Here is a 20,784-nt window from a genome sequence, read left to right as displayed (position 1 = left end):
ACACTAGGTGCAGGATTGGACTCTCAGCACTGCATGAGCCAGGCGCAGTGGCCCACAGACACAGGGAGGAGACTTAGCTGGGCAGTGAGTGAAGGAGGCCAGTATGAAAAGCCTCACATCAAGCACTAGGATTCCAGTTCATGATTCTAGGAAAAGGCAAAACTGTGGAGATTGTTAAAAATTTAAAAAAAAAAAAAAAAAAAAATCCAAGCGTTACCAGCCAGGGGTGGCTCCCAACACTCTGGGAGGTGGAGGCAGAGGCAGTCAGATCTCTGTGAGTTTGAGGCCAACTTGATCTGCAGAGTTGAGTTCCAGGATGGCCAAGACTACACAGTGAAACCCTGTCTCAAAAAAAAACAAAACCAGGGCGGAGAGATGGCTCAGCAGTTAAGAGGACTGACTGACTGCTCTTCCAGAGGTCCTGAGTTCAATTCCCACCACATGGTGGCTCAGAACCATCTGCAATGAGATCTCGTGCCCTGTTCTAGTGTGGCTGAAGACAGCTACAGTGTGCTCATATAAATAAATAAATGAAATCCAAGAGTTTGGGGGTCTTGGGAATGGGAGAGCCAGACAGGCAATGGAGCAGGGACCCTTCATTATACACCGTGAGAGCAGCCCTACTGTCTGCTATAGGAGACAAAAACTTCTTAAGCTGGTTTAGAACTGAAATGAAGTTCCACAGTGCCTGGGAGAATGGAGGTAGGGAGGGCAAACTCCAGTCTTCACTCCATTTTGCTAATTTTGCTAGGAAACAAAAGTACATGCGGATAGATGGATGGATGGATGGATGGATGGATGGATGGATGGATGGATGGATGGAAAGACGGATGGATGGATGGATGGATGGATGGATGGATGGATGGATGGATGGAAAGACAGATGGATGGACGGATGGATGGACAGACAGACAATTGATAGAGTAGATACGTAGACGATACATACATACACAATTGATAGAACAGATAGATGGTAGATTTCAATAGCTAGTCCGTCCACACACACACACACACACACACACACACACACCCTGACCTCCAGAGGTTTAAGCTGGCTCCTGACCTCACAGGGCCCGGGCTCAGACTCCCCATAGGGAGGCCTGAGTGTTGTAGGCGTTCCCTTCCGTTTTCCAATGTGCACAGTTAGTCACACTTCCCTTTTCTGACCAGGCCACCCCGTGACACCACAATGTCTCCGCTGGGCTGAATCACGCCCTATTCATTCTTAGACACTTCCTGTGCTGGGTATCCTAGCTCACCCTACATCCTACCCCCACCTCCTGGAATGGGACAAAGCATTTGTCCCAGTTGGTCCCTCCCCTCTTTGCCACTCTGCAAGGCAGGGTGGGGTCAAATGCCCATAGGTCCCCAAACCTTGAATTTCACCAGCCATCCCCGCCCCCCCCCCCTCCGGTGTCCTCAGCTCAGGAAATGTCCGGAGTCCACCCTGGACTTTCTAACAAAGGAGGAAACACAGCTAAGTGTTTGGACGGGCAGGCTGGGAAACCCCATGCCCTCCAACTGGTCATTCCCTAGTAGGCATCGGTACTTAAGCTCCTATGGCCCAAAGTCAAGGCCAAGAGCAGTCAGGAGGGCCAGTTTCCAAGGCAACAGGTCTGCAGAAATACTGGCAGCTCTCAGTGCTCAATTATTCAAGACCTCATTACACAGTATTCACATTAGCCCCTCCATTCCCCAGAGGACCACAAGGAAGCTACTCAGCCCTTCCCAGGCTAAGCCTTCCCTCCATCCCTGCCTCAGAGACCAATTAGGGTTTGTGGCTTTCTGGTTATAGGGGTGACAGGCTCTCTAACCTTGAGAACTGAGGCAGAGGGCCAAGCCAACTCACAGGATGGCAATACCAGCAGAAGCAGCAAGCAGAGGGAAGGTGTTGCTTGGGGTTCCAGGTGCATTTAAACTGGGCCAGCCCATCCCTCCATCTCCGGGTCATACAAGATCTCATAAAAGCAAAGCAGAGAAGCACTAACAATTGGAAACTGAGGCCAGCTCATTACCTCACTGGTGCCGCCCTTGTGGTCCAATAGTGTAAGTACCACCTGAGAAAAGCTGTAACAGGGGCAGCTTGGGAAGGCAGCTCAGTTGGCAAAGTGCGTGCATGAGGATCAGAGTTCCATCCCCAGCACTGGTGATAAAAAAAAAAAAAAAAAAAGAGTCAAAAGCCAAGTGTTGCTCGCCTGTAATCTCAAGTCAGGGGAGGTGACGACAGAGGACCCCAGGGCTTGCTGATTGCAGTCAAAGAGCTCCAGTCAGTGAGTGACTTTGCCTCAAACAAACAAGAAGGAACCCAGTGTAGAAGTACACACTTTTAATACCATCACACAGAAGGCAACACCAGGCAGGTCTCTTAAGTGCCAAGCCATCCTGGTCGTTCCAGGCCAGCCGGGGTAGGTAGGTAGAAAGATGAGCTAGAGAGAGAGAGAGAGAGAGAGAAGAGAGAGAGAGAGAGATAGTAGATAGATACATACATAGATGATAGATAGTAGATACATACATACATAGATGACAGATAGGCAGATGATAGAAGATAGATACAAGGGCTGGTGAGATGGCTCGGTGGGTAAGAGCACCCGACTACTCTTCCGAAGGTCCAGAGTTCAAATCCCAGCAACCTCATGGTGGCTCACAACCATCTGTAACAAGATCTGACGCCCTCTTCTGGTGTGTCTGAAGACAGCTACAGTGTACTTACATGGAATAAATAAATAAATAAATAAATAAATAAATAATCTAAAAAAAAGAAGATAGATACATATATACATACATACGTAGACAGATACATTGATACATAGATTATAGATACATAGATAGATGCATAGATACATAGATGATAGATACATAGATGGTAGATACATAGATGATGGGTTCATAGATAATAGTGAGAAGCCGAGGAAGACACCCACCATTGACTTCTGGCCTGTACACGCGTGTACACACACATGAAACACACAGCAGCTGTAACCATTCATACTCTTAAGCATGCTTTTCTATGAAAGATTTTCTTTCTTAGGTTTTTATCTCCAACATCGCCACCCCCCATTCCCGGGCCCTCTTGACAGCTACAGCTTAGGATCATGGGGATTCCCATAGGCTTCCACACTGTGGCGCCCATTCCCAGGGCCCTGGAAGACTGAGCCTCTCCCCTTCTTTCCAAGGCCTTGACGTATCCACGCCACATCATAGTCACACATATGGTAAGCCACAAAAGGCTGGCACACACCTGCAGTTCCTGACACAGGCAAGACTGAAGCAGGAGGATCACTTGAACCCAGGGCTGAGTCCAGACACAGCAAAACGCCAGCTCAAAAACAAAAACTGTCGGGCGGTGGTGGCGCACACCTTTAATCCTAGCACTTGGGAGGCAGAGGCGGGCCGATTTCTGAATTTGAATCCAGCCTGGTCTCCAGAGTGAGTTCCAGGACAGCCAGGGCTACACAGAGAAACCCTGTCTCAAAAAAACTAAAAATAAAAACAAAGAAACAAAAACAAAATTTAACAAAACAAAACAGGTGATGGAAAGAACTCAGGTCTGCCACTGTCCTAACTCCTGAAAAGAAAATAGATTTCTAGGCAGGATGGCAACGTCGGCACTGAGAAACCAAAGACAACAGTGGGTGACCAAGGGAGACAAGGACTTCGGTCTCATTTAGGATACTGATGGAGATGCAGGCCAACCTGAAGGGTCTGGAATGGAAGACTTGAGAGGGGAAGAGCCCATTTGATTAGCAATAAACCCTAGGAAGAAGACCAGGCCTGCCTGCCCCCTGGACAATCTAGGTTGGTAAAGGGCATTCTGGGGTTGAAGGCCTGGGAAGGCAAGTCTGGGCAGAATGTGGGACCCACAGTGTCTTCACCGGTTCTATCAAAGAAGTTCAGCATTTCCCCACATGCCCTGCCTTTCAAGACACCTTGAAAGGCCAGAATGAGTCTGCCCATAATTTAGGACCTGGAGGTCCCTTTATGAGTAAATACCTCACGCCGGTCCTTTGGGCCCACAGGGTGATTATCAGTCACCTCTTAGGCAGGGCTTGCCCTGGAGGCCCAGGCTTTCTGGGAGTCAGTGTGGCTCCAGTGGCTGGAGGAGACCCTCAGCACACCCTAACTTGGGGGTCCCCAGGAAGTGTTGTCTCTGAAGCTTCTTTCTACCTGTCCTTTCTCAGAAAGCCCCTCCCATTCCTCGTGAGCTGCCGGAATCTCAGCCCAAGGGCAAGAGCCTCCAGGACAAAACAATAGAAAATTCAGGAATGTTTCTGCGAGGGGAGGGGAGGGAACTGCGGTACCTTAGGGCTCTGGCCAGAGGCGGAGAAGTTACATCCCTTGCAGTTTTGTTTTTTAAAAGTTTTGAAAGTAAAAAGTCGTTTTAAAATTACTTTCCTGCGCAGGGGGCATGACCTCCCCCCCCGCCCCTCCCCCCCGCCCCCTGCCCTTGCACTGGTTCCAGGCTTCCCCAGGCTCCTGGCCTGTGTGTCCTGTGCCCTTTCATTGACTCCCAGCTTAGGGACGGAGCCATGCTTGCAGGCATCACGCAAACAGTAGCCGGTCCTCTCTACCAGCATGTGTCCAATCACTGTGACGAGAGTGTCACACGACAAGGATGAGCACAGGAACAGTAGCTTGCTAGGCCTGTGTCCAGAGCAGAACGCACGTCCTATGCACTGGGCCAGCACTGCAAATGTCTTACGGACAGGGACCGGCCTGTCCCAAAGGTCGCGTAGCCTGAGCGCGACAGGAGGGCTCATTGGCGCCGCCGAGGCGGGCAGGGAGCGGACACACGGGGGACACCGCTGGCACCCGGCTGGCGCCAAAGGGACGCAGGGGCACACTCACCCTCCCTGGTCTTCTTCTTCCTTGCCAGTGTGCCGCCCAACTTGCCCAAGAAAGACTCGTCCTTCTTCATCTTGGGGGCCCGCGGGGTGGGCGACCGTGGTGGCGCGGAGGACATAAGCGAGTGCGCGCCACCCACCGCCGGCCGGGGAGTGGCCAGGAGGGCGCGGCCCCGGCTTCCCCGCCCCTGCCTACTGACCCCGAGGTCCCGGTGCTGCAGCTGAGCTCCCCCGCCCGCAATACAGCAGGACCCTGCGCGTAGTGCCAGGCACGACCGGCCCCCTTTTGTGCAGCCTCACCGTGCTGGAAGCCCAGAATCAATTAGTCCCACAAACATGTACGGTCAGATGTTGAGTCTCTGCCAGAATCCTGGCGCAGGACTAGGGCATCCCTTGAGTCGATGCTTTGGGTGTAGTGGGTGCCTTTGTGGGACAGTAGCCTCATACACAGTGACCCTTCCCCCAAGGCAAGCCCAGCCAAAGAGTTCCATGGGAGCCACGGGCTGGAAGAATCCGGGCAGCATGGGCACCCGGAGGAAGAGCGCAGGCCCCAGGGAAGGATGCTAGGCTAACAGCCATGACCAGGTTTGTGTTGCACAAAATTGATTGTTGCTGATTTGGGAACAGTAGATGATGAACAAGGATGGGACCAGGCAGGGAGGTTTACTAGGAGCGAAATGAACGTGTTTCTAGAGACGCTGCGGGGTAGAGGCAGCATGAGAACTGAGGCGTAGGCAGAGGGAAAACCAAATGGCCTGTGGCTCCAGCAGAAGGGTGGTTGCGTGGCTCAGCAGAGATAGGAGCTATCAGGGCCGGGGCGCAGGCAGCACCTAATCTGCTGGGAGGGGGGTGTGTGTGAGGGGGAGGTGTTTCTTCCTTCTCCCTTTGTACTGGCTCAGAGCCTCGCTCCTTCTGGCGAGCGGTTTCAGTTCAGTGCAGGAAATATTGACGCTGGCAGAAGGGGTGTAGCCAAGCTGGCTGTTCAGCTAGGATGTGCCTGGGCTCTCCTTGGGATTTGTCATGGAGAATGGGGTGCCCAGTATCTAAAGAGTTACAAGCCAAGGGTGGGATGGGCACAGTGGGGATCCCCTTAGGAGGAGAAGGATCAGAGAGGGCCAGGATTTGGGAAGAAATAGGGAAGAGAGAGTTGCTAGGGAAGGATGGTTTCCAAAGACCAAGATAAAAGTGTTGCCTCCCTCCACTATGATAGGAAGAAAACTCACAGACCTGGGCCAGGCATCTCTCACCCTGGCCCAGTTCCTGGCTGCTCTTATCTCTACTAAAGCACACCCCTCTTTGGCAGCACGGGACATTTACTTGGCTTTCCCAGGCTGACTTCCCTCTCATAACTGTCAGGGAGCCTGAGACCCCAGGATCCCGGAAATCTCAGAAATACAAACTCCCTGCATCCCACGTGACAGTGGTTAATCTGATTGTCAACCGGAGGAGAACTCCGATCACCTTGGAAACAAAGCTCTGGATGTACCCAGAGGATTATCTATCTCCTTTGGGTTAAGGAGGGACAGACAACACCAGGTCTCAATCGTGGGCAGCACCCCACCCCCACCCCCCACCCCCCACCCCCCACCCCCAGTCCCAGGAGCTGGGCTCCAAACTGAATAAAAAGGTGTGAGGACTATTCCTGGTTGTTAACTTGACTACGCCTAGAGTTAACTAAAACCTAACTGGCAGCTGGGCACACCTGGGAGGGGTTTTTCTTAATTGAATCATTTGAGGGGGGAAGACCCATCCTAAATTCAGATCTTTTGTGGTGGGAAGATCCACCTTTGATCTGGGTCACATCTTCTGTCAGCAGCTATATAATGGACATAAAAGGACACACACACAGGAGAAAATGACCTGAGTAGAATCCTGCCTTCCCCAGTCTGACAGTCTGTACCCTCAAATCGCCAAAATGAACCCTTCCTTAAGTTGCATTTGTAACAGGCAAAGCAACTAATATACATGGCAAAGGCATGTCAGAGGGAAGGGGGACAGAAGGAAGAGAACTTTCAGATAATATTGGCAAACTCCTGGTATGCCAGGGTTAGGGACAGAAAGGCCCAAAGGGGTCTTGAAAGCATCTCCATCTCAAGACAGAATTTGCTAACAAGCTGGGAAGACACTGAAAGATCATAAATGTAGGTCCTGACACCCCTGTGAGATGGGGACACAGCTGGTGAGGACAGAGACGGTGGGACCTGAGAGCTGGACGCAAGCTGTCCATCATACATCCCCAGCTCCCATGGCTTCTTGGAACCCACTAGAGGAATTCCCACAAGACATGCATACTGTTTTGGGAGGCCCCAGCATACTCTAGATGGAGGATCACTGACCAGGATGGAGCAAAGGAGAAGGACCCGGGAACCAGAAAGAAAATGGAAGAGAGCTGTCTTGGTCCTGGTAGGGTACAGAACGGCCAAGGTTTGAGATGCAGGCTTCAGATGCTGTTCTGGGCACAGGGAGAGGCCATTGACTCAAAAATTGATGTGACTATTTTATCGGACACCAGCAAGCTCACAGAAGACTCAAATTCCTTTGTTAGTTTCTACTTTGAATACTGTAAAGACAGATCAAATTCTACCTCTGAAAAAAGATTTATTCTACTCTTAATTACGTATATGTGTGAGTGTCCATGTAGGTTTGTACATATGAGAGCAGGTGCCTCAGAACCCAAAAGAAAAGTATGGATTCCCTGGAGCTGGAGTTATCACTGGTGTGAGTACCGGGACCCAAACTCAGGTCTCTATAACAGCAGCATGGTAGTTCAAATAAAAATGGCCCCCACAGACTCATATATTGAAATGCGTGGACCCCAGTTGGTGGAACTGTTTGGGAAGGATGAGGAAGTGTGGCCTTGTTGGCAGAAGTGTGTCACTGGGATATGACTTTGAGGCCTCAAAATCCCATGCCATTCCATGTAATCCTCTCTCTCTCTCTCTCTCTCTCTGTGTGTGTGTGTGTGTGTGTGTGCGCGTGTGTGATGATCGCACATCAGATGCCTCAACATCATGCCTGTCTGCATGCTACCATGCTCCTCTGAACTATATAAGCCCTAAATTATGTTTTCTTTTATTATTAGTTGCCTTGGTCAGAGGCTAGAGAAATGGCTCAGCAGTTAAAAGCATTGGCTGCTCTTCCAGAAGACCCAAGTTCAATTCCCAGCACCCACATGATAGCTCACAGCTGTTTGTAACTCCAGTTCTAAGGGATCCAACATCCTCACACAGACACACATGCAGGCAAAACACTGAAGCACATAAACTATAAGTAAATCAATAAGTTGCCTTGGTCATAGTGTTTTGTTCCAGCAATAGAAAAGTAACTAAGACAAGCAGTCTGTATTCTCAGCAGCTGAGCCGTTTCTCCAACCCTATTCCCACTTTCTAAAATGCCATACATCGCGAAGAAGCTTCAGACTCCCAGCTCCTGACAGGGGCCCCTGTGTTTCAAGAAGAGAAACCCACAGACAGGATATCTGTTGTCAGGAAAACTGACACGTGCTCTACAGGACAGTGGGGTCCTGGCATGTGAGTTGCAGAAACCAGAATCCAATGTTAAACACAAGTCTATAATACAATACTTGCTTCTTGGTGAAGTTTGTAGCATCCTTGCCTGGTGAGGGACCCTGGTGAGGGCTGAGAGCCGCATGCTCACCCTATTCTTCATGCACCGCTTGCTGCAGGATGAGGTGGTTTTCTAGCCAGTGCAGTTTGGACGATGATTTCAGACTCTTGCCATAGTTAGAAATGGATTTTCAGCCCATAAATGCCGCTGACAGCAACTGAGAGCAGCCTCAGAGGCTGAGAAGATGGCTTGCTACACAGCTGCAGGACCTGAGATCAACCCCCACCCCCACATCCATATCTAGAGCTGTGTGTGGAGGTGCACGCTTGTTATCCCAGCACCGAGGAGGCAAAGATACTCCTCCAATCCCAGAGACTTGCTGTCCAGCCTGTCTAGATTACTCGGCAAACTCCCATCCCAGTGGGAGATCCTCCTTTAAACAAACAAACAAACAAAAAAAGACAGATGGGTGGGCTGCAGAGACAGCTCAGCGGTTAAGAGCACTGGCTATATCCAGGTGGTGGTGGCACACTCCTTTAATCCCAGCACTTGGAAGGCAGAGGCAGATGGATCTCTAGGAGTTCAAGGCCAGCCTGGTCTACAGAGTAAGTTCAAGGACAGGCAGGGCAAATCAGAGAAACCCTATCTCAAAAACAAAACAAACAAAAGCAAGCAACAATACAAAAAAAAAAAAAGAGCACCTTGGGGCTGGAGAGACGGCTCAGTGATTAAGAGCACTGATTGTTCTTCCAGAGGTCCTAAGTTCAATTCCCAGCAACCACATGGTGGCTCGCAACCATCTGTCATGGGGATCCTGTGCCTTCCTCTGGTGCGTCTGAAGACAGCAACAGTGTACTCACATACATGAAATAAATAAATAGATCTTAAAAAAAAGAAAGAAAGAAAAAGCACCTTGCAGAAGACCTGAGTTGGTTCCCAGCATCCAGGAGGCAGTTCACAACTTCCTAAGACTCCATCTCTAGGCGATCTGGCAGAAACTTCTGGCCTCCAAAAGAGGATATATATATATATATATGTGTGTGTGTGTATGTGTGTGTGTGTGTGTGTGTGCATGTATATATACATGTAAAGAAAAAAATTAATGTTTTAAAAGATGGATGGGCCCTGAGGAATGGTACCTGAGGTTGACCTCTGACCTCCACATGCACGTGCACACACACACACACCTACATACACACACACTCAAGCGTGCATGCACACTTTGATGACTATAGTTTAATCTGCCTTTTCTTTCCAGAGAGAAAGAAAAAATGCTGGCCTAACTGCCCACCTCTTGGCCCTTAAGCTCTCCCTCCCGGCTGGCTTGTGTATCTGTGCGGCATGGCCCAAGGAAGGCTTTCCAAAATGCCAGACTTCAGCGAACATAAACACTAATCTTGCCTAAAGAGAGGACCTCACGGGATGCATAAATGAGAACCTTGCTCCCATCTCCGCAGACATGATCTGCTGCCTCTTAGTATGCAGCACACATAGCCTGCGTGGCTCCGAGGATGCATCCCATTTAGAGGATAATTAGGAAAATCGGGTTAGGCACAGCTGCTCCTGTCATAGAATCCACTTGACTGACTTTTGATCTGTGGCTTCCAGAGACGCCGGGTCCCTATAAGCTAAGCGAAGGACGTGAACACACACTTTAAGAGCTCTTACTGCACGGTGGCTCCGCACCGGGTTCCACACTGTGTGGTCTCCACCAAACCTGTTACCTACCTTCCTGTCACCTTCTCCATAAACCCAGAGTCACAGGGCAATACACACAGATGGCCCTCGGTCTGGAGGGCCCTCTCTGGGGCCAGAAGAGAGCTATGTTATGAGAACAAGAATCCCCAGATGGCGGTGTTTCAAACGCACCTCTCACCTGGCCCCAAACCTCAGCATAACAGAGCAGAGATTAGCGGTATGAAGGAGGATGAGCAGCCAGCCAACGCAGCCCGCAAACGTTTGCATACCATGCTAGCTCACTGAATGAATATGCCATGCCCCTGCTGGGGCTGGGACTGGGGCTGGGGCTGGGGCTGGGGCTCAGGGACAGTATATATTAGCTGCTTTTCTACTGCTGTGAAAAACACCATGACCAAGGCAACTTAGAAAAAAAGTTTATTCAGGCTACAGTTCCAGAGGGTTAGAGTCCAAGTGGTGGAGCCCACCCCCAGTACCGTACTTCTTCCATCAAGGCCATATCTGTACCCTGATGGACAACAAGAAGCCAGCACACAAAAGAGCTCTGCCTGCACGAACATCCTCACTAGCAGCTAAGACCAGGTCATCCCCATTCTCCACTGAGGTGGTGCCGGAGGGGGGATGGGGAGGAGGAAGGGTTGGTGCGGGAGCGCCAGTGAGCTCTGCTGAACACACATTCCCTAGCCCGACCCAGGAGAGAATCTCACAGGTGTATACACTCAAAGGGAGAAGTTACCCAGGTATGCCCCACTGTGTTGGTCTTTCCACGCTCATAAATTAACCTCCATAATGTCTTGCTGAAAATAGCTCAGTGGGTGGCATCCCTTTGCCAGATAACCTGCAGGCTGTGGCTGGACGTCTTCACTCTGCGAGTGCCAGCTCAACGCAGCTACAGTTCACTTCCCTCACGTTTGGGCCCTTTGCTTACTGACCTGTGTCATCAGTTTCCCACCTTCCACGTGGCTGCAACAAAATACCTGACAGAAACAGCTTAAAGACGGAAGGTTTATTTGTGGATTCCTTTACTCGATTCACTCGTGTATCTGATGTATATGAATGCTCTATCTGCATGGACACCTGCAAGCCAGGAGGGCATCAGATCCCATTCCAGATGGTGGAGAACCACATGTGCTCACTGGGAATTGAACGCAGGACCTCTGGAAGTGCTCTTAACCGCTGAGCCATCTCTCTAGGCCCACGGGAGGGGGCTTAAGGCCCACCATTCTACCTATAGGGTTTCTACCTATTGATGGCAGGGAAGGTGTTCTGTCTATGTTAAAAAGAACACAAGGTCACATCACTGAAGCGAACTAGAAAAAAAGGGAGCCAACCCAGACCTGGAAATTCACACAAACTGCCAGGCAGTGGTGGTGTACGCCTTTAATCCCAGCACTTGGGAGGCAGAGACAGGGGGATTTCTGAGTTCCAGGACAGCTAGGGCTACACAGAGAAACCCTGTCTCAAAAAAAAAAAAAAAAAAGAAAGAAAGAAAGAAAAGAAAAGAAAAGAAAAGAAAAGAAAAGAAAAAGAAATCACACAAACCTGCCCCCCATGAGCCATGTCCACCATCTAGACCCAACTTCTCAAAGGACTTCTCAAAAAGGGCCACCAACTGGGGACCGAGTATGCAAACACATGTGCCTGTGGGAAGATTTCACATCCAAACCAACACATTCCACCACACCTGCAAAGTTCATCTTCTTTCTTTTTCCTATGACTAAAAAGTTTCAAATATATATATATATGTATGTATATATATATATTTGAAAATATATCAAATATCAAATATCTATATGTGTATATATATATATACACACACACACACACACATTTTATACAAACAGCTTTTAAAGGTTTGGGGAGAGGAGAGGAGCCTCTAGCGGCAGAAATCTGACACCCTGAGACATTCACGTTGCTTACCTCCAAACCTCCAAGCAATTTTGGCAGCGCTAGAAGTGTGTCGAGAAGGGGCAGGCAGAGCTAATGGATTTGCTAGTGGAGAAAACGCTTGATTCCCCAGATTACACTGTGGAAGCAATCTTACTGCACTTCGGGGTGGCGTTCCGGAGCCTCCCGTAATCAGAACCTCTAAACTAGCGTTCAGAGCCATGTTATTTAATCAGTTTGCTAATTTAGTGATTTGGCAGGAGAGTCATCTGTGATTTTCACTGGAAAGGCTAAGTGCACGGAGAAGACAACCATGACAGACTGGAATCTTCAAACTGCCTTAACTCTCTCCCTCACCAGGAGTGAGCCGTGGGGGGAACTTCTCAAGAGCAAGTGGTAGAGACCTACAGCCTTCCATCCAAATGACTCTAGAAGCATCAGTGGGCTGCATGCATTTGCATTTAGCAGCAAAGCCCTCTGCGTTTTCCTCTTGCGAACCAGGCAATTAAAGCCACAGACACACTTCATGCTCTTAAATATTTTATAGATGAGCAATGAGTGACTAACTTGACACCCAGTCTTCCGTGGCAATCCCTGAAGAGACTTCCCCTGGCTATTAAAGGATAGACGAGCAAGCCCCTTTAAATGTGTCTCCCTTACTCTCAGGACCCCTCCACCAATAAAGAAAATGAAAATGACAAATGCCTTTTATGTGGGTAGGAAGACAAGTACCCTGCCTGATAAATATTCGCACCTTAGTCTGAATTTATTTTGCCCCTCATCTGCCACATCCATATCGCTATCGCTTGCCCGTAAAATCAGAGGCTTTTCTCTCTCCTCCCACCTCTCTCGAGAACAGTGTTTTGGTGGGTGATGAAAGGTTATGGGGAGAACTGAGGGATGGTGAGTTCTGGGGTGTGAGCTTGCTCTGGACTGCTGGAGATCAGGCAGCCAAAGCACCTGGGAAACCATCCCTGGGTGCTGGAGGTGGGTGTGGTCTAGGGCAGGGCCTATGAGAATAGCCTAGTGCAGTCTGGTACAACATTCCTCTTCACAATGATAAATGGGAGACCCGAGCATAGCCGTGTGGCCACATACACAGATGCGCACACACGGGGCTGTGTACAGAGAAACTACTCCTGAAGAAAGAAAAGGAGATCATTTGAGCTTCCTGCGTCACCAACACTTTCCTTGTGTTTGTCCCAAAGGTTAGAAATAGGAACACGTGGGCAGGGCCGTGGTGGCGCACATTAAATCCCAGCACTCAAAAGGCAGAAGCAGGGGGCTGGAGAGATGGCTCAGCGGTTAAGATCATTGACTGCTGAGGACCCTGGAGCAGCTCCATCCATAAGGCTGGTTACCTCAGGAGTAGCAGTCTGTTGCTAAAACACCCGGAGGCAGTAGATGGCAGAGCAGAGCTCTGTCAGTGATGCTCTAGCCAGCCTTGAGGCTCAGTGAGTGTCCTGCAAGCTTTACATGTGACTCCAGCAGTGACCAACTCCAACAGGACCTGCTGTGGGGGAGCTGAGGGTGCTGGGCCACACCTGCACATTAGTGGTCGGAGGCAGGAGAATCATGGAAGGCTCCAGGTCAGTTAGAGCTACAGGCAGGCAGGCAGGCAGGCAGGCAGAGACAGACAGGCAGAGACAGGCAGACTCACAGATAGGGAGAGGGGGAGCAGGAGGGGGAGAGAGTAATAGCTTGCTGTAGAGTTGACTGTGAAATCAAGAAAAGTTTGTGTCTGTTTTCAGACACATTCGAGATATGTGTGTGTGTGTCTGTGTTGTATGTCTGTGTGTGTGTCTGTGTTGTATGTCTGTGTGTGTGTGTGTGTGTGTGTGTGTGTGTGTGTGTGTGTGTGTGTAGTTGCCAGATGGCCCAGCAGGTAAAGACTGACCTCCAGAATCCTGAAAAGTTCCCTTTGACCTCTACAGGCTGACTGGTACATGTGCATCCCCAATAATAACAATTTTTAAAAATATTTATTTATGTGTAAGGGTGTTTTGTATGCATGTGTGCCTGTGTGCTACATGTATGCTTGGTGAATTCAGAGGTCAGACGAGGACATTCAATTCCTGGAGTTACAGACGGTTGTGAGCCGCCATGTGGGTGCTGGAGATCAAACCTGGATCCTCTGACAGAGCAGCCAGTGCTCTTAACCACTGAGGCATCTCTCCAGCTTGTACCAACAGGTTTTAAACACAAATGTGTATTTTGATGGAAGCCTGACTTCCGGAGGGACTGCCAGGGGTGAAGTACAGGGCACCCTGCATGCTAAGTTCCCCCTGGGTCTGAAAGCTCTATCTTTAACCTTGAAATAGTTTGTCTAGGTGACACAGCTGGTTTGAGCCCTTTTCATCTGCTGATGCAAAAAAAAGAACTCTAAGAAACACATTTATGAAGAGTAAACAGGCCTGATTTCAAAACCAATTAGAATGTGTCTTGATTGGGAAAATGAATACCCAGATAAGCACAGCCCCATCATGACTGAAAGCACAGCCTGACTGAAGGGGTGCTTCATCCCTGGTGTCAGCGTCTCCTCAGCACACACACTCTCTCTCTCTCTCTCTCTCTCTCTCTCTCTCTCTCTCTCTCACACACACACACACACACACAGACATACAACACAGACACACACACACATACACACAGACATACAACACAGACACACACACACACACACAGACATACAACACAGACACACATACACACAGACAGACATACAACACAGACACACACACATATACACAGACATACAACACAGATACACACACAGACATACAACACAGATACACACACAGAGATATACAACACACAGAGACATACTACACAGACATGCACACAGTTATACAGATACACACACTCACGCAGACACATAGACACACACATGGACACACAGACACACACACACAAACACACAACACACACTCACAGACACACACAGACAGACAACATAGACACACAAAAACATGCACATTCACACACACAGGGACACACAGACACCACAGTGGACCATTGGTAGAGGCTGACTGCTGAACAGCTATGTGAGCAGGAGACACTCTTGAATCACAAGTGTGTGACATAGCCCAACTTGGTGCCAAGAATTCTCCCAGTAGCGTCAACATATCAGATTCCCAAGGCAATCAGTAAAATGCAAGGTTTAGGAAGACTATTCAAACACCAGTGGGTTTTGAATATTTATTATCTAGCACTTGACATATGAAACTTAGTGTTTTCTTCATGGAACAGTGGACAGAGTAGCTTTAGGGAAGCAGATTGTGCAGATCTCAGCAGTATCATTCCCAGCTGTGTGGTTGAAGACGACCAAAGCGTGCCACAGTCCAAACCACCTCCCGACAGAAGGTGTGCTTTGACCTAGAGGAAGAATGCCAAGGAGAGACTGCTCAGAGCTTTATGGCTCATCAATGTAGGGATGCAGGTACTTCTGACAGATCATGAAAAGTGCCTGAAGGACGGGTAACTCAAACATCCTAGCACATGGAGGGACAAACCAGATGTGGCACCCACATCTTATACACAAGAGATTCTGACCCAGGCTGTGTGACTTGGGATCAGTTTGTTTATAGTTGGTTTAAGGTTTTTGTTGTCTTGTGCCCAAATGGCTGTGTAGCATATACCTGCAGTGCTCTCTGGGGCCAGAGGAGGGCATCAGCTTGCCAGAGACTGAAGTTACAGCCGGTTTTAAGCTGTCATGTGGGTACTAAGAATCAAACTGAGGTCCATTGGGGGTTGGAGAGTGCTAGTGGAGGGATATGTCAAGACAGGGTTTCTCTGCATAGCCCTGGCTGTCCTGGAACTCACTCTGTAGACCAGACTGGTCACAAACTTGAGATCCGCCTGCCTCTACCTCTCAAGTACTGGGATTAAGGGTGTAGCTACCACACTCTTAGCCAGAGGTCTTAACTACTGAGTGGAACTCAGTTTTGTTTTGTTTTGTTTTTTTAAACAAGAACAAAAAGGTTGTCACCAAAAGACAAATTGCTACTTTATATATGACAGGAAAGAGAACGTAGCAAGTGGAGGTATCTGGGGCTGTTGTTCAAGGAGTGTGAGTTTATGGAGGTGAGGGCTTGAGAGATGCTGGAGTGGCTAAGAGCACCTGCTGTTCTTCCAGAGGATCAGAGTTCAGTACCCAGCTCCATGTCGGGTGGTTCACAACTACCTGTAAATGCAGCTCCAGGGAATCTGACTCTCATTTCTGGCTCCCTGAAGACACCTGCACACACATATACAGACACATAAAAAGTTCTAGAGGAGGGGGGTAGTATTTAAGACTCCTGAGTGAACTCTGAGAAGTACTCACTAGGCTGTGAGCAACAAGAGCTAGAGAGGGGGGAAGACAGCAGTCATCATTCACAGGACTCAGACTCAAACATCCTCAGATCAAAAGCATCTTTTTGAATCCAGTCTTGGTGGCACAGCCTATAAATCCTTAGATATCAGAAACAGACAGATGATTACCTTTTGATTCCTCAGATTTTATTAAATAACAATCAATTGCACAGCTACACCAGTAGCAATTTATCAACTTAGTCCCAAGTTCCCTCGACAGTTGGCCACTGGCAGTCTCAGCTAGTAATGCTGGCAGAGCATGTGTTACATGGTAATGCACACTTGTGACAGAATGACAACAGAGTTAAAGATGCCCTCCAGGCAGGAGGATGCAGAGTCCTGAAGTAGGCAGGTAAGATACTGACAACCCAGATGTGGCTGTGCTCAGAGCTGTTGTGGGGTCAGTGTCAAGCTGGGCTGCAGAAGTTCAGGACCATGGAGATGAGGTGAAGGACTGGGTCAAGACAAACGGATGGATGACGGATGGGTGATTGATGGATGAGTAAAGGAATGATGAATGGATGATGGATTGATGAAGAGTGGGTGGATGACGGATGGATGGGCAAATGGATGAATGATGAAGGGATGATAGATGATCCAAAGATAGATGGATGGACAGATGACCAATAGATGATGGATGAATAGATGGACAGATGGATGGACAGTTGATGGAAAGATGGATGGACAGCAGCTGTAGTTGGAGTATCAGCAGATCTTGCCACGCTTAACTGAAGCCCCTAGGACAGTAGAGAGTTCCCTGCCTATCAGTCCCTTCACACAGGTTATGAGATGACAGTTTGGTGGGGAAATCACCACTAGCGCAGCATTCAGTGTCTTCATTAAGGAAGGCTGGGGATGAACACTGCTCAGCTGGTAGGATTTGTCTAGCATGCACGGGGTTGATGCCCAGCACATAAATCAGGTGTGGTGATACGTACCTGTAATCCTAGCACTCTGGAGTGGGAGGCTGAAGGGTCAGAACTTCAAGGCCATCCTCTGCTATACAGTGAGTTACAGACTAGCCTGAGACCCTGTCTTAAGCACACACAACAACAACAACAACAACAACTCTAAGGAAACTGGAATAAACTGTGCTCTTCGGGTAATACCAGTGTTCTCAGATTATAAATGCACACACACCAACTCTTTTCAGAGCTGGGACTTGGATGCAGAGCTTGTTTATGCTAGGAAAATCTTGTATCCCTAGGCCACACCCCAACTGCCCCATTGAGAGTCACTGCAGAGAGGGGCACTGGGGTAAGCAAAGATGTACACAGGGTCTTTGTGCTACAGGAGGGAGGCCCCTCTGCTCTGGAATTAGGGAGGAAGCCACACACACAACTTCCACTTAACTTCCACTTGGCCAGAGTCTGGTCTGTGTGGAATGGAAATGTTAACAAACAAAGACCGCTCAAGTTCAGTAGCTCCGGTGCCCAAGCACCTGATCGTCCCCTTCCATATGGCTTCCATTTCCTGCCCCAGAAGAGCTGTGAGAGAGCTTGTGCAGACAGACAGGAAACACTGAGGGCCCTGGCTGGGGACGGTGGAAATTCACAGGAAGGGTCAAATTGGAGGTGACACAGCTCTGGTGTGTTTCTGCTTTAATATCAGGTGGCGATGGGTCCACCCAGCCAGGCAGGTGTCATGTCAGACCCTGCCCCGTTGAGTTTCACTTCTTCTGAGTCAGGCAACACATCTATTTTCAGGCCCACGTTCCAAATCAAGGCCACAGCGTCACTACATTGTGTTCTAATGTGTTCAGCAGTCACTCTGCTGGCTTGGTATTTCAGGGAAATCAGGTTCAGAGCAGTAATTTCTTGGCTATGATAATGAGCCCCGGAGATTGCTTTCAGGGCCCTGACTCAATATAGGGAGGTCACATTCCAGTCCACGGTGATGGATGGGTCCGGGCCTGCTATTATCTTCACGAGACGAGGCATACTACTCTAATTGACCAGCCCATCTCCACCTCGACAAACACAGGAAGACTTCCTCCATTAGGGACGGATGGATCGAAGCGGGGCGGGGAGAAGAAGCTGTAATTTTCTCAGTGGGTCAAATTCGTCGAATGTACTTTCTTTTCAGAAACGACTGCTATTTATTGCCTAGCACGGCGATGGAGCGTCTCCCTCTGCCTGCTCCTTCTTTCTTCTTAAAAGTTATCTAATGATTTGTCGGGGAATCCTGCAATTTACGTGTCAGGGAAAGTGCCAGGTTTGAAGCCACACTCTGGCACTGAGACAAGTTGCCGGTAATTACCCCGAGTCCCACTCCTCTCTGGGGCAGAGCACATCCACCACAGCTTCCTCCTGGGAAAGCGAGAGACAGCCTCCTGCGGTTCCTCAAACCAAAGTCTGCCCTGGAGATGCCAACCTTTAACTCAAAATCGAACATCGACTTTAATCTTTGGGGTTCTTTAGAATGGGAGAAGCCCTTTCTACTCTCCCATCTCCTACCCCCACCCCAGTCCCGCCCAGATGCCTGGTTCTGCCTCCTGTTGATACCTTGAGCCTCACCAATCAGCAGCTGGGGCTTCTGGGCTCCCACTGGGGACCATGCCTCCTGCCCATCCCACAACTGTTTCTTGCTATAACTGTATCACTCCCCATTTCACAGGACTGGGAGGTAAAGAGAATCTACACTAGATGATAAAAGGCTTTTGCTCTGTTGTGGTGTGGGAATCAAATGCAAGGCCTCTTACAAGCCAGGAAAAGAGGGGCTGTTTCTTTTGCTTTTTTTGGAGACATGGTTTCACTATGCAGACCTTTAACTCATAGAGATCCCCCTGCCTCTCCATACCTATGCTTACTGAGTGCTGGACGTAAAGGTATACACCACTATACTTGGCTGGAAAAGGGGCTTGCTAACAGGACCCCAACAAGCCTTGGAGCTAGGCATGGGGGAATCAGGTCCAGCCTGGTCTTCATGGTGAGATTCTTTCTCAAATACAAGACACAAAACAATACTTGGTGGTGACTGGTTGAATTCTTTCGGGGGGGGGGGGTGGTGGTGGTAACGTGGGAACTTTTGGGATATTTCCCAGATGTTACTGATTTTCGGGGGGCTACCCTGAGGCAAGTCACTGGAACTTGTGATTCGTTCAATAGAGAAGACCCTCTGCTCAAATCCTCCCACACTTGCATTTAAGGGAGACTGAATCCCTGCCTGCTTGCCAGGGTCTTGGTATCGAGGCCCTCCACTGGCAACTAGCACTGGGGTTCCAGGACTTGGGGATCTGGCAGCCATTTGCTTGAAAACAGGAACATCGATCAGCAAGCATCAAGGAAAGCAAATGACTGTGTTCGGTGCCAATAGAAATGTGAGCTTTCAAGAGAAATTGGGTTGGGGCATTTATATCTGTCACACTGGCAGTCTCCCAGTCTCCAAGGAGCTTTATGACACAATCGACGATGGTATTAATGTCATCTTTTTATTCTGGGTAATTGTGACATGTCAGCATTGAAAGACTGGGATCACTTAAGAACCCCCATGCCCCAGTGACCACTGCGATGGTGCAGGACGGAGCCTGGGAGACCAGAGCCTCAAAGGGCTTTCCACGGAGATCAGAAATGAGGCAAGCTCGAGACAGAAAGCTAAGAGTGAAGGCTGGCAGCTCCTGAGTGGCTTTGGACCATACACTGGGGGATGGGCACCACCACCACAACACAGGCTCTTCCCTCAGTATCAAGGTAAGGTTCCGGACAAACAGCCTTGCTCAGGACGCCAGCACACTCCAAGCAAGGAATCTGGTGTCCTTGTAGAACAGGCAGGCTGGCTACCAGACTGCTCCCTTACAGAGTGGAGCAAAGGTTAATTAAACACATCTCAAACTCTGTCTCTGCCTAGATCTTTCTGCATGCTGAGGGGAAATGAAGCATTAAGCTGCAAAGAATCTGGGCCAAGGCCGACTCAGGAGTTGCCTGCCCTCCTCAGCTTTCTACCCAAGCTCCCTAAAGCCTTCTCAGACTCCCAGGCAACTGGTTCTGGTCTGTCCACCACAACCCTCTGGAAAGGGACAGAATTCACCCCTTCACCCTGACCTTCCACCTTGCCCCACCTCCTTCACCCAAGAGCAGCCTACAGGGAAGCCTGAAAAATCAAACAGGTCGGGCCACGCTGGAGACAGCGGCTTTCATTAATGAGCCCAAGGCAGCACCGGGGGCAGCCCAGTCTTGATTAAAACCAGACTTTCACAAGTGCCTTCCCTGGGTTCTCAAAGGTCATGGAGTCTGCAAATCTGTGTCAGTTTCTGCAGCTCCCAATCCCCATTCTGAACACCAGGTCCTTAGTGGGTTCCAATCATCAATGAGTAACTGCAGACTGACATTTCCAACCATTGAAAGGAGTAATTTATTCTCAGCAAACACCAGTTTCCATTGAAGGTAGTAAGGGAGCAAGGGACAGGTGTGTGTGTGTGTGTGTGTGTGTGTGTGTGTGTG

The 20,784-nt window shown here is 49.3% G+C and overlaps 1 protein-coding gene and 1 long non-coding RNA gene across 2 annotated transcripts in view, besides 1 other annotated feature; one reads left to right on the top strand and one right to left on the bottom strand.

Annotated features, from left to right (window-relative positions):
• The window catches only part of Parvb (parvin, beta), an 83,647-nt gene extending 78,659 nt beyond the window's left edge, over positions 1-4,988 (bottom strand). The window contains exon 1 of the mRNA NM_133167.3: positions 4,845-4,988. Coding sequence (NP_573395.1) covers positions 4,845-4,959 — 115 coding nt within the window. The 5' untranslated portion in view covers positions 4,960-4,988. The remainder of the gene's footprint in view (positions 1-4,844) is intronic.
• Positions 16,318-19,494: an enhancer, noted in NCBI's record as "VISTA enhancer mm91". NCBI's record gives its function as "enhancer in: branchial arch[5/5]" and the evidence as "EXISTENCE:transgenic organism evidence [ECO:0001131][PMID:17130149]".
• Positions 19,761-20,544, top strand: Gm52212. The gene is made up of 2 exons (XR_003951633.1): positions 19,761-20,034; positions 20,192-20,544. It is a non-coding gene; the product is annotated as a predicted gene, 52212 (long non-coding RNA).
• Positions 20,545-20,784: the final 240 nt, after the last annotated feature.

The sequence above is a fragment of the Mus musculus genome, chromosome 15 (genome assembly GCF_000001635.26).
Source record: "Mus musculus strain C57BL/6J chromosome 15, GRCm38.p6 C57BL/6J".
In the NCBI taxonomy this organism is placed as follows: Eukaryota; Metazoa; Chordata; class Mammalia; order Rodentia; family Muridae; genus Mus; species Mus musculus.
The sequence above is the reverse complement of the archived record's forward strand: the minus strand, read 5'-3'. Positions and strand labels throughout refer to the sequence as shown.